Source organism: Megascapheus bottae, chromosome 4 (genome assembly GCF_031878675.1).
Source record: "Megascapheus bottae isolate mThoBot1 chromosome 4, mThoBot2.hap1, whole genome shotgun sequence".
Lineage (NCBI taxonomy): Eukaryota > Metazoa > Chordata > Mammalia > Rodentia > Geomyidae > Megascapheus > Megascapheus bottae.
Window position 1 is genome coordinate 78,245,887 of NC_143512.1, and position 13,109 is coordinate 78,258,995.

Genomic DNA, 13,109 nt, shown 5'->3' on the forward strand with positions numbered 1-13,109 from the left:
TTTGCTCTGAGTTAATTGTGAGGTACTTTTTGTAATGCCAAAAACGGACTGATATAACAGAGTGCATCATTGTTACATCTTACTCTGCCTTGAAATGTATTTCCTACCCTCCCCACCCCCCCATGAAAGCCTGAAATCCTGACATTTTTTTTGTTTGGCCAGTCCTGGGGCTTGAACTCAGAGTCTGGGCACTGTCCTTGGACACTTTTTGCTCAAGGCTAGCACTCTGCCATTTGAGCCACAGCACCACTTCCGGCCTTTTCTGAGTATGTGGTACCAAAAAATAGAACCCAGGGCTTCATACATGCTAGGCAAACACTCTACCACTACGCTAGACTTCTGGCCCTGAAAATGGGACATTTTAAACTAGGCGCCCCCAAAGGAAATATGAGTTGGAGATTTTGTTCCTCGTATTTTGGAAAATAATTACAGTTTGGTATTTTATCATGTTTCTGTCTGAAGAAGGATCATGTCAATTAAAGGAGACACCATCAGGGTGAAGATTATTAGCTGCTTTTGGAATCACATCAGGGTAATTTTCCTTTCTCTATAATTAATACTGATCATATATTTGCTTAAAATTGAAGTTTCTGAGAGGGCAAGTAATTTAGGTAAAAGGTCAAACTCAAGCCTTTGGTTTTTTGGGGGATTATAAATGAAAATTTAATAAGTATGGTTTTGCTGAGTTATGTCTGCTTATGCAATATTTTCTTTTTGTTCCAAACAAGGAACATTTTGGATAACCAATGAGGCAATATAATCTAGAAAGCTCCTCTAGGAAAAACTATAGGGTAAGGTGTCATTTATCTGAAATAGAAATGTTTTGGATTTTGAATTATGATTTTATTGGAATAGTTGTGTATACATAATATCACACCTTGGAGAAGGAACTGAAGTCTTAATAGAAGACTCATTTATGCTCCTTACACACCATTAATGACAGAAGGGAATGTTACATTATTTTTGGAATATATATATATATATGTATATATAGTTTTACTATGATCTGTCCCATGAGGTTAGGTATGCCATTTTCATGTGCGGTATAATTCAGAAAATGAAACACTCTATTTATTTTTTTAAATAAAACTATATATATTTAAAAAATACAGTTTTGTTGTCACTAAGGTGTTGTACTGAGTGGGTTCCATTTCATAAACGAGGTAATGAGTATATTTCTTTCTCTTTCCTTCACTTCCCCCAGTTTCTACTTCCCCTCCTTGCCTGTAGTTCTGTAGTTTATTTACAGTTTTATATTGAATAGCATGATTGTATTTGTTCACCTTTCCTCCCTCCCTTTCTGGGTCCTATCTTTACTCCCCCGAAAAAGAAAAAAACCCAAAGCACAAACACCACCACTGCTACCCCTCCCCCTCGCCCCCATTCTTTTCAATCAATAGGAGGAGTTACACTTTTGGGCTCCCCTAGTTTGATTGTGGGGGAATGCCTAGAGTCCTCTATAGTTTATCATGTCAAGTTATATTTTAGATCTAATTTCCATGCGCCCTTTGTCTCTCTGAGTTTGGCTTCCTTTCACTTTTTTTTTAAAGAAATTAACATGATTTGTTTTAGGTCCCTCTATGCAAATGACATAACACTGTAATTTCTAATGGATGAGTAAAATTCCATTGTGTATAGATACCCTATTTTATTGATCCACTTATCTATCGTAGGGCATCTGGGCTGTTAGGAATTTTGATTTTGGAATCAAGGACATTGTCCTATAAAAGCACCTTGTAATTGCACTTTGCCATTTGGGAACGTTCGTATCTGGAGATGAAAAATGCCAATGAAGAGTCAAAGTCAAGAAGCCAAAAAGACTTACTATAGTAAATTTTGTGACCTGAAATTAGATTTCGCTGTTTTCTTTCACTCACGGAGCTTTGCATGGTTACATTTGGAAGAAGAATTTTCCGTGGTCCAGGGAGTATCATTTGCTTAAAGCATGGCAATCTGTGTTACTGTAGATTCAGTATACCCTCCATGGTAAAGTGACCTCATTTCAGATGATACACTTCCCTTTTTTTAAGTTTCCCGAGGGCCAGATTATAAGATAGTACACGTAATACTCACAGTAAAATAACATTGCCAGCTGGGAAGGTAGCTTAGTGGTAGAATGCCTGCCTAGCATGCATGAAGCCCTGGGTTTGATTCCTCAGTACCCCATACACAGAAAAAGCTTGAAGTGGTGCTGTGGCTCAAGTGGTAGAATGCTAGCCTTGTGCAAAGGAAGCTCAAGGACAGTGCCTAGGTGCTGAGTTCAAGCCCCAGAACTGGCAAAAAAATAACACTGTGGATTAGTTTCACATGTAGTATGCTTCAGTCATGTCTGGAAAGTTCCTGAAAGGTCACAGCACTGCACATCCCACCCTGTTCAAGGCTGATTGTTGACCAAACAGTATGCATAGCAGTACGCATAAGAAGCAGGATGAGAAGCAATTTCCCAGGATCCTTTCCACTGAGCCACGTGGAAGTGCCATCAGGGAAGCAAGCAGAAAGAGAGCCGTCCCGAGATCATCTTTCCCTTACCTACTTCCCAGTGACTTCCGCATGCAAAGTGTTATACACAGTATGCATTGTACATTTAGCCCAAGTGTCTCTCGTCCTCTAATCTCTGTTGGAGATTCATTTTATTCTATAATACAATAGCTTCCTGGAATTTCTCCTCCCTTTCTCTCTTCCTTTTCTGAATTTTAACAGATGAAGTTTCTAGCAAATCTGTGCAATTTTGAGAAGGTTTTGCTATTCAATTCCAATTTGTGAAAATGTTGGCAAAAACCAACAAGCCCTTATACCACTTTGCTTGAAGCTTTTATACTCATCATTTTCTTTTGCAAATGCAGCTCAAAGGAGGGTGGCATCATATATGATTAGGCTCTTGGTTTTCTTTTTTTTTTCCATGTTGTAATTAATAGAAGGGTTACATTATATTCACCAGATAGAAGGTGCATTACTTCACATACATTGATACCCTTTCTCATGTTTTGGTCCCCATTTCCCTTTATCCACCCCCACCCCTCATCTTGTTTTCCCCCCTTCCCTATCCTATTTCAAATAACCAAATACACATATATCCAATATATCAGATAACAAGATGAAATACTGTAACAATATGAGATAACCAAGGGACAGCAAAAGAGATGAGAGATAACATAGTACATTAAGGGCAACTTGTGTTTTTTAAACTAAATTAGGATAAAAAGATCTGGATATCGATGTTTTGGGTCTTGAATGTACTTAATAATCTTAGCATGCAAAGGCCAAATGGAAAAGTAAAGAATCAGAGTTTTGGAAGTGGCGCTGTGGCTCAAGAGTAGGGTGATAGCCTTGAGCTGAAAAGCTCAGGGACAATGCCCAGACCCAAAGTTCAAGTCCCATGACCAACCCTCCCCCCCTCCCCCAAAATCAGAGATTTGTTGACATTTCCTTAGATAGTCTCCAAAATGTCCTGTGTCTCTCAATGTTCATTTTGTTAATTGTTGTCATATCCAAGCTGGACAAATGGAGGCATCTTTGAAAGGTCAACTGATAATTCCTCCTCTCTCCCCACAACTCTCCCCTCCCCTCCTTCCTACTTCCTCGTTCCCTCCTTTACTCTCTGTCTTTTCTTCTCTCCCCTCCTGTTTCCTCTTTTTCCCTCTCCTTCCTTTTGCTCTGTGTTGCTTTATCTGTTCCTTTTCATTCCTCTACAGGAATAGCTTAGAGGTGAGAATTGTTAGGTCGGGGAGGAGAAACAGCCTCTTTTTACTCAGGTTGTCTGATCATTTCCTTTCAGGTAGCTTGGATTGCCATGGCTTTTACCTCATGTCTTGTGTACCATTTCTTTTCACTTTATCTCTTCCTTCCTGCACATGGCAACTGGTGTAATTCTTCCTACATGAGACTTTCATCAATTTAGTCTTGAAGGGGCTAATCCTAATCCTGGAAGGGGCTGACATGCACGTTCAACCTCCAGATACCTTTCAGAGACAAATCACAACGAGTCCTCACAACTGCTGCATAATAAGGGCTTTCTTCAACTCTGAGTCTTGCGCTGGATATTTCCACGCATGTTATCATGCCCTGCCTCTGCGAGTCTTACCATTCTTCTGTGCTTGCCCTGAATTCTCCCTTCTGAGGGCGGTTCTCTCTGATCATCAGAGCTCATCAGGCTGTATTTCAGGTGACCTCAGCCACCATCGGATGAAAGACAGCCACTGTGCTGATTGCCACCAGAACACAGCTGTCTGTGAACCCAGGGGGCTCTGCTTTCTCACAGTTTTATATTTTATTTTAATTAAACAATGTTCTTTTAGATTTAAACACAGGGTTTCAAGCATGTGCTCATGCCCGAGCATTTATACAAAGATGTGTGTAATGGATCTGTTGTGACATTTCTTCGACTTGCTCCTATTTGGGGACTTTCTTCAAGCTATTGACATCACTGTGTGTGTGCTAGATTCCATGTCGGCATTTTCCTTCCTCTTCCCAGAAGGTGTCACTGAAGACTGTTAGAAAACAACCAAGGTATACAGCCCTTCCTCAAGTGGATCTCCAGTGGCTCAAGGTCCTTGCCTCTCCAGGGGACAACAGGTCTTCCCGAGCACTGGCTAATGCCTATGTCACGAGCGCTGCCAGACCCAAGGCTGACAAAAGCGTCCTGAATAGGATTCCCAAGCTGGAAGGGGCGACAGCTCAGCGTTCACTCAGCCTTTGCCTAGCGAGTACTAGGAGATAAGGGTTGGATCTTCAGAACTGGATTTTAAAAATGTACTTGATTTCAGTATGGGAAAAGTGAAAAAATTGGGTGAAATATGATACTCTCCCATCCCACTGATTCATTTGCTACTTTTATACACTATTTACAAGACAAACCATGTTTAGATTGTAAGAATGAGTTTAGATTTTGACTGATGTTGGGACTCAGTAAGACATTCTTAGAGGTAGAAATCCATGGAAAATGTGTTCATGGGACAAAGTCAGACATGACAAGTGAACCAAGTGCCAGTGGCATCTAGCTGTGAGCCAAGCTATTCAGGAGGCTGAGGTCTTGAAGATTGAAGTTCAAAGGTAGTCTGAGCAGAAAATGGAATGAGACTCCATCTCCAGTTAATCAGCAAAAATGCTAGGTGGTTAGCAAGGCTCAAATGATATAGACTAGTGTGACCAAGATACCTGAGAAAGAGTAGGATGTCCTGAGTTCAAGTTCCTGAACAGGCGCAAAAGGAGAAATAAAGGAAAGAAAGTTAAAAATCTGAATTTCCATAGACCTATTGACTAGAATTTTCAGGTTAGGCTAATCCCATTCCTTGGAAATGGATTCCCTGGATTGATATTGCTACTAGTAACAACTCTCATAAATTAAAAATCTGGAAAAATGTGCCTTTGATGATACAATAGCTTTATTTGTACTTAAATCATCAATCATCTATAAGATAAGATCGTCTTCTTTATAACTTTGGCAACAAAAGCTCTGATGTCAGCTGCAAAAGGACAGAGTTGAGATTTAAATTTAGGGTGTCTGACCCTGTGGTTCAATTTTTCCATCAATCCACGTGGGGAAGGATTTAGAGATGGGGCTTCAAGGTCTCCATAGTGACTTCATAGGTCTCCATAGTGTCTCCATAGTTAGAGATCAGCATAACATGGTAATAGTTCAGTATACATGTCCTAGAGCAATAAGACTTATCCTTGTAATACTTAGGGAGATCACAATTCTTAATTACATTTTGTTTATAATTATATGCTATTTATGTACTATTTGTCATCAGTCCCCTGCGAGGGCAGAAAAATCATTGTTTGATTGATTCTGAGATGTATTTTTCACATTTTAATATCTACGAACTTGGAACTGCATCTTAAAATTGATCTTGTGTTTAAATTTAATTGGCGTCATTTAAATTTTGGGGGGGGAGAGTTGCATAAAATAACTATAGTTCACAGTTAGAATTTTGAAATGCTTGAATGTCTGTTTTTATGTGTGAAGTTTGTAGCCCAGAGTCTGTCCCAATTTGTTGAATGAGTGAGTGAATGAATGAATGAATGAATGAAAGTAGGGCTTTAATCTTACCCTTATCCTTTCTGGATAAAGTCTCCAGTCTATCTGTGGCTCACCCTTGTTCTCCGTAATTCCTGACCTAGAATTTGTACCAGCATTGTCATCTGTGAAGGTGGTTCTCGTACACAATGGGCACAAGAGCTCTCATGGGTAAGGTCGTGCAGACTGAAGCCTGGGAGAAACTGTAGACAAACTTTCCCAACTTTCCAAGGAGCAGTGCTCGATGGACTCTTTTCTAACCAGAAGCAATTTACTTCTTTGAGACAGAAATGGAAAGTAGAATAGGTGTCAGTTGTAGGTTAGGCTCATGCTGTGCTTTTGTCTGCGTTGATGACAATGGCTCTCAGGGATCTTCAAGGAGATTCTTTAAGACACTGGCTGCCGCTCCCTCAAACACAAGGGTGAAATTCAGCCACAGGGGCTTGGAAGATTTTGCAGTTTGCTGGAAAGCTTCAAGGGAATTGAGAATGAGTCTGCCAAACTCAGAATGGTTGCCATCAGCCATCAGCTTTCTGAGAGCTATGTAGTTCACAGATGGCTCTGAACGAGGGTGGTGCCTGCCGAGCCCAGCCAAGAGGGAGTGCGGGCTGAAATGCAGCTAATGAAAGACCAGTGATGTGAGAGTCGCAGGTTTACTGTCATTTTTATTACCTTTAAGTAGCTGTGCAGAGGTGTTCCTGGCCAACACACGAGTTTGTGACTACAATGCCTCTTGTCCCACGTGGCCCCTTTCATCATGGGCCCATCCCACCCCCCACCCCTCCCCTCAATTTTCTTGACTTTGTAGGACATACATAGGATGTTATGACTACATTCTCCTCCTGCTTCTTCTCTTCATTTGTCCACGCCCTTCCCCTTGAACACACTCACTCCCCCCCCCCCACTTTTCAAATGCCAGTTTCCTGGTATTCATTTCGTTGGACTTTGAGTTCGTTTTTCAAGGAATTATGCCATTTGAATTCTCCACTACATATACCAGACTTCGGTTAATACATGTTGTACACTTGCATACAACCTCATATATGTTTATCTGTATATTTTTACATTAGGTCATGTAAGAAAAAATATGTGGCTATTGTCTCTGTGATCTCTCAAGTTTTTTATTTTTCTAGGTCTATCGAATTCTTTGCACAGAATGTAGTATTCTTCCCAAAGGAAGGAGTAAACTTCCGTTGCATTTGTGATGCTAGTAGAACTTGAACTCAGGGCCTAGGTACTGTCTTTTAGCTTTTGTATTCAAGGCTAGCTCTACCACTTGAGACATAGCTCTTGCTTTTTGGTCGTTAATTGGAGATAAGAGTCTCAGACTTTTCTTCCTGGGCTGGCTTTGAACTATGATCTTCAGATCTTTGCATCCTGAGTAGCTGGACTTACAGGCCTGAGCCACCAGTGCTGGCACCAGTACCTAGCAGGGTCACCTGCTGATAGCAGATTCCAGGATCTGATCACTGCTTATGAACAGGGAGGATCAGACTATCCTGCCAGTCTCTACACCTTTTCCACAGCACCCCGAGGAGAGGGCTCTGTGCTTTCATTTATAGTTACAACAGGAAACAGCTGCTTATCAGCACACAGAGACTGAATTGAAAATACCGTGGGTCTTGACAGTAGCTTAATGGTAGAGAATATGTCAAGTATATATGAGGCCTTGGGCCAAACACACACACACATACACACACACATACACACACATACACACACATACACACACATACACACATACACACACATACACACACATACACACATACACACACACATACACATATACACACATACACATACACACACATACACACATACACACACATACACACACATACACACACATACACACATACACACACATACACACACATACACACACATACACACACACACATACACACACATACACACACATACACACACACATACACACACACACACATACACATATACACACATACACATACACACACATACACACATACACACACATACACACACATACACACACATACACACATACACACACATACACACACATACACACACATACACACACACACATACACACACATACACACACATACACACACATACACACACACACATACACATATACACACATACACATACACACACATACACACATACACACACATACACACATACACACATACACACACATACACACACATACACACACATACACACACACATACACACACATACACACACATACACACACATACACACACACATAAACACACACACATACACACATACACACACATACACACACATACACACACATACACACACATACACACATACACACACATACACACATACACACACATACACACAGACATACACACACATACACATACACATACACATACACACACATAAACACACACACATACACACACATACACACATACACACATACACACATACACACACATACACACACATACACACACACATACACACATACACACACATACACACACATACACACACATACACACAGACATACACACACACATACACATACACATACACACACATACACACACATACACACACACCCATACACACACACCCATACACACACATACACACACACATACACACACATACACACACATACACACACATACACACACATACACACACATACACATACACACACACACATACACACACATACACACAGCTTCACTTTCTTTCTCTTTCCTTCCTTACTTCCTTTCTTCCTTCCTTCCATCCTTCCCTTCCTTCCCTTCCTTCCTTCCATCCATCCTCTCTCCCTCCCTCCCTCCCTCCCTTCCTTCTTTCCTTCCTTCCTTCCTTCCCTCCTTCCTTCTTTCCTTCTTCCAGTCCTGGGGCGTGAACTCAGGGCCTGAGCACTGTCCCTAGGCTTTTTTTTTTTTCTCAAGGCTAGAGCTCTACCACTTGAGCCACAGCACCACTTCTTCCAGCTTTTTTCTATGTATGTAGTACCGAGGAATTGAACCCAGGTCCTCATGTATGCTAGGCAAGCACTCTACAAACTCCTGGTCGCAAGAGCTTTCTTTGAAGTTCTCTTTTCTCTTTCTAAGGCAGTTCCTTAGAACAGACCCAATTTCTGTGAGTCATTTCCCCAAAGAGCTCATCAATGGAGGGATAAAGGAGGGATGTGTGTGGGGACTGACACACAGCCCCCCCCCTACAAATATGAAACCTAGAACAGGTGTCTCTCTCCCTTTGACAGTACCCACACTCTCTTCGAGCGTCCCCCTGTCTTTCTGCTTCTGTCTGCTTGTCTGTTTGCTTACCTACCCAATAAAACTCTGCCAAGCTTTCTTAGCATAAAATAAAGAAAGTCCAGACCTGATATTGTACTAAAGCTCAACTAATATTCAGGCCTAAATGTTGTCTTTCTAGTAACACTACATATGGGGCCACCCCAGGCACTGGCTGTGAAATAGCAAATTCCCCACATTCAGACACCAAATGAACCCCCTGGCTTTGCAGTCAGTTTCTGGTGAGGGTGACTCAAGGCTTTTCCTGCCCTAACTAGCCTTGGATGATCAGATCAAATTTGAGTTGCTGGGCTTTGCATTCCTAGGACTAAATCCCAGATTCAACCCTCTCAGCCTTTGCCCAGGCGAAAGACCTGGTGAAGCCCTGGGCAGTGTTGGTTCACCTTGTCATTACAACGAAGATGATCAAGATGTTTAGCCACACAGAATGAATTGCCTTGGTCTCTGTGTGTGTGCAACTGTATGAACATGAGTAATTTATGGACACTGTTTGCTATTTGCATATGAAATAGCTGCTTGTTCTTCACCAGGGGAGAAAATATCTCCTTGGGGTCACAATTAGCCTATCGAGCAATTAGTCACAATTAGTCACAATGCTGGCAGTTCATTGTGCACACAAAGTTGTTTAGATCAAGTAAGACTGAATTTCTTGAGCAATATATTCAAAGCTGTGGCTTTCTATTGTGATATGGTTTCAAGTTTCTCAGTGTTCAAAGAAATTCTTTAAGCATCTCTATTGACTCAAAGCTCATTGTTGAGCAGTGTATAGAATTCAATGCACATCAAAAGTTATGGCGCAATGGGCAGTGAAAGGGCTTTGATTGTTTGAGAAACATGATTAAAGGTTGAGGTTAAACTGTACAGGGTGTAAACAATATTACCCTAACAACAAGGAGTTTTGGAACAGAGGACAGGCCCCAGGCCAACAGCTCCAGAAGGAAGCTGAGCGGCGCAGGCAGAATTTTCATATTCATTCTTGTCAGTGTGGTGAGAAATACATTCGAATGAGGACTGGAAAAAAGTTACATTCTAGCTTACGAGGGACTTGTGTGAGAGTCTGTTGGATAATTAGATCTCCTGGAAGTTAGAAGAACATTCTGGAAGAGTTGGCTCTGGCCTGTCCATTAGTATACAGATAGCTGTGATGTTCAGAATTGGCAGGAGACAGCTGTGGAAGCAGAGTGTCAGCCGGGTTTTAACGGTAAGCAGCTAGGGTCTGTTCTTGGACTCCTCAGTGCCTTTATGATTTGCATCCTTGGTAGTTCTAGTATTCAGGTGGGCAGAGACCCAGGAGTGAGTCTGAAAACTGTGTTTGCTTCCTAACTCTGGTCGGTGCATACGCCTACATGATGATATTATGGATAAAGAAAGATTTGTAGCCTTTGGCCCTCTGCACGGTGCTGTCTAATTCATAGCCATATGTAGAAATTCAAGCAGTATCTTAAAAATTTTATTTTATTATCAGGGTGATATATAGAGGGGCCACAGTTATATTTGTTTTGTTTTGTTTTTTCCAGTCCTGGGCTTGAGCTCAGGGCCTGAGCACTGTCCTTGGATCTTCTCAAGGCTAGAGTTCTACCACTTGAGCCTCAGCCCCACTTCCGGCTTTTTTTCTATGTATGTGGTACCGAGGAATTGAACCCGGGTCTTCATGCATGCTAGGCAAGCACTTTAACCACTAGGCCAAACTCCCGGCCCCCACAGTTATATTTGTATGGGAGTGAATACATTACCTCTTGAACACTGATATTCCTTCCCATGTTTTTCTCCTACTCTCCACCCCGAATTGTAGAGTTCATTTCAAACATACTGTCATGAATATCGTTATTACACTGGTTCATCCTTTGTCCTTTGTCTCATCCTCTGTTTTTCCTCTTCCCTTCCATATTTCAAACAAACAAATAAAAGTATATACAATACACCAGGTACCAAAGTCAGATACAATAACAACAGGGGATAAACCATAAGGGGGAAAAATGAGAAAAGAAATAACTTCACATAGTACATTAAAAGTAACAACCACAAAGATAAACCTCTTGTTTCATATCCTGGAGTTCATTTTGCTTAGCCTTATCCTATATGGTCTTTTTTTTGTCAGTCCTGGGGCTTGAACTCAGGGCCTGGGCACTGTCCTTGGACTTTCTCAAGGCTTGAGCTCTACCACTTGAGCCACAGCACCACTTCCGGCTTCCCCCCCCCCCCCCCCCATGTATGTTGTACAGAGGAATCAAACCCCAGTCTTTGTGCATGTGAGGCAAGCACTCTACCACTAGGCCAAACTCCCAGCCTCTATATGGGTCTTTTTTTTTTTTTTTAAAGATCTTTAAGTAGTTGTACAAAGAGGTTTTAGTTTAACGTGTTGGTTTGTGAGTACAATGCATCTTGACCAACGTCCGAGCTTTCTTCATTCTCCTCCATCTCTCCCAATCCCTCTGTCCTCTCATTGTTCCTGGTTCCATTTTCACACGTGTATATTGACTTATGACTATATTTCGCCCCTTCCCCTCTCCATTCATCTGCCCCCTCCTCTTGGTTTCACCTTCCATCCCAACATATGCTCCTGCTTAATGGTATTCAGTTTGTTAAATGTTAAATGAGTTGTTCAAAGGAGTTGTACCATGGGAATCTTCTCATGCAGCATCTTTTGGGAAGATGTTTTCCTGAGGCCTAAACCACATTCAATACATTCTTTCAAACCTGCAAATGATAGTTGGTCCATAGAGCTAGTTAAGGCAGAGTCTAGGCTTCAACATTTCTAGGTTCTGAGCCTCTCCTCCTCTCCTTCTATGTGTTGGGAAATGAGTCACATCCACATGGATGGTCAAATATAAGGCTGTGCCTTCGGAGTCACAGTGAAGAATGAAGAATGGGCTCAGAGCCACTGCAGCAGAATTTTCTACCATAAATGCATACAGAGGGCATTGCAATTTCTACTGTCAATTAGGGTCAGGAGAAAATGGTCTTAAGATTTCACACTGGCCTATAATTCCTTTTGAACTTGAGCAAGGAGCTTGGTTGTGGCTTGGAGTGGGGGAGGGGGGGAATGTGTTGCAGAGAGAATGCTCTGCACTTTCTGAGTACTCTACCACCTGCCTCAATTTCCCCAAGCCCATGCATCCTTCTTAGGGAACAGTCTTTCAGCCAGGCTCTTGGTTCATCTGCCAGCAACAATTCTTCCTCCTTGTAGGCCTCCTCTGAGAAGCCCCTCTGACACTTCAGAGGGAAGCACGAGCTTCCCTCCCTGCACACTCTCATTGGGCTTTGATGGAGTCCTGATGCACACCTGCAGTGAAATGACATTTGTCTACAATTTCTTTCTCTCCAGAGCATGAGTTCCTGGAGGGTCGGGATTACATCCCCTCCATGGACTAAACTTTTCACATACCTGAATTTTTCTTTGCTTTTGCTTTTTATTACAGAGTGTAAAGTAGCAATTGTAATCCTTGGGTGTAATTAATAAATTAGGTTCTTCTAATCTAAGCTACCTTTCAAGTATTTGGAGGTTTCATTTATGTGTTTTGAGTGTTAGTTTTAGTCACTGCACTAAAGTATGACAGTAAAAGAAGTAACCTTGATAATATTACAGTATATTGTATCAATATTCATTTTCTAGTTAGTGCACTCACATTGTTAAATAATAACTTTGTGACCTGAAATAAACAGGTTCTAAATCTACTCAACATAAAAACTATAGGCCTAAGCTTACTTAAGTTTGGCCTGGAACTAGTACTATAATAATACTATATTTTAAGTAGGTTACAGTAATAATAATTGGC

General features: G+C 41.4%; 1 protein-coding gene across 2 annotated transcripts in view; it reads left to right on the top strand.

The window, feature by feature from the left end:
- The first annotated feature begins 10,470 nt into the window (after positions 1 to 10,470).
- Dnah5 (dynein axonemal heavy chain 5) overlaps positions 10,471 to 13,109 on the top strand; it is a 192,320-nt gene continuing 189,681 nt past the window's right edge. For both annotated transcript variants that reach the window (XM_090332123.1, XM_090332124.1), the window contains exon 1: positions 10,471 to 10,534. In XM_090332123.1, the coding sequence (XP_090188249.1) occupies positions 10,478 to 10,534 (57 nt within the window). In that variant the 5' untranslated portion in view covers positions 10,471 to 10,477. The remainder of the gene's footprint in view (positions 10,535 to 13,109) is intronic.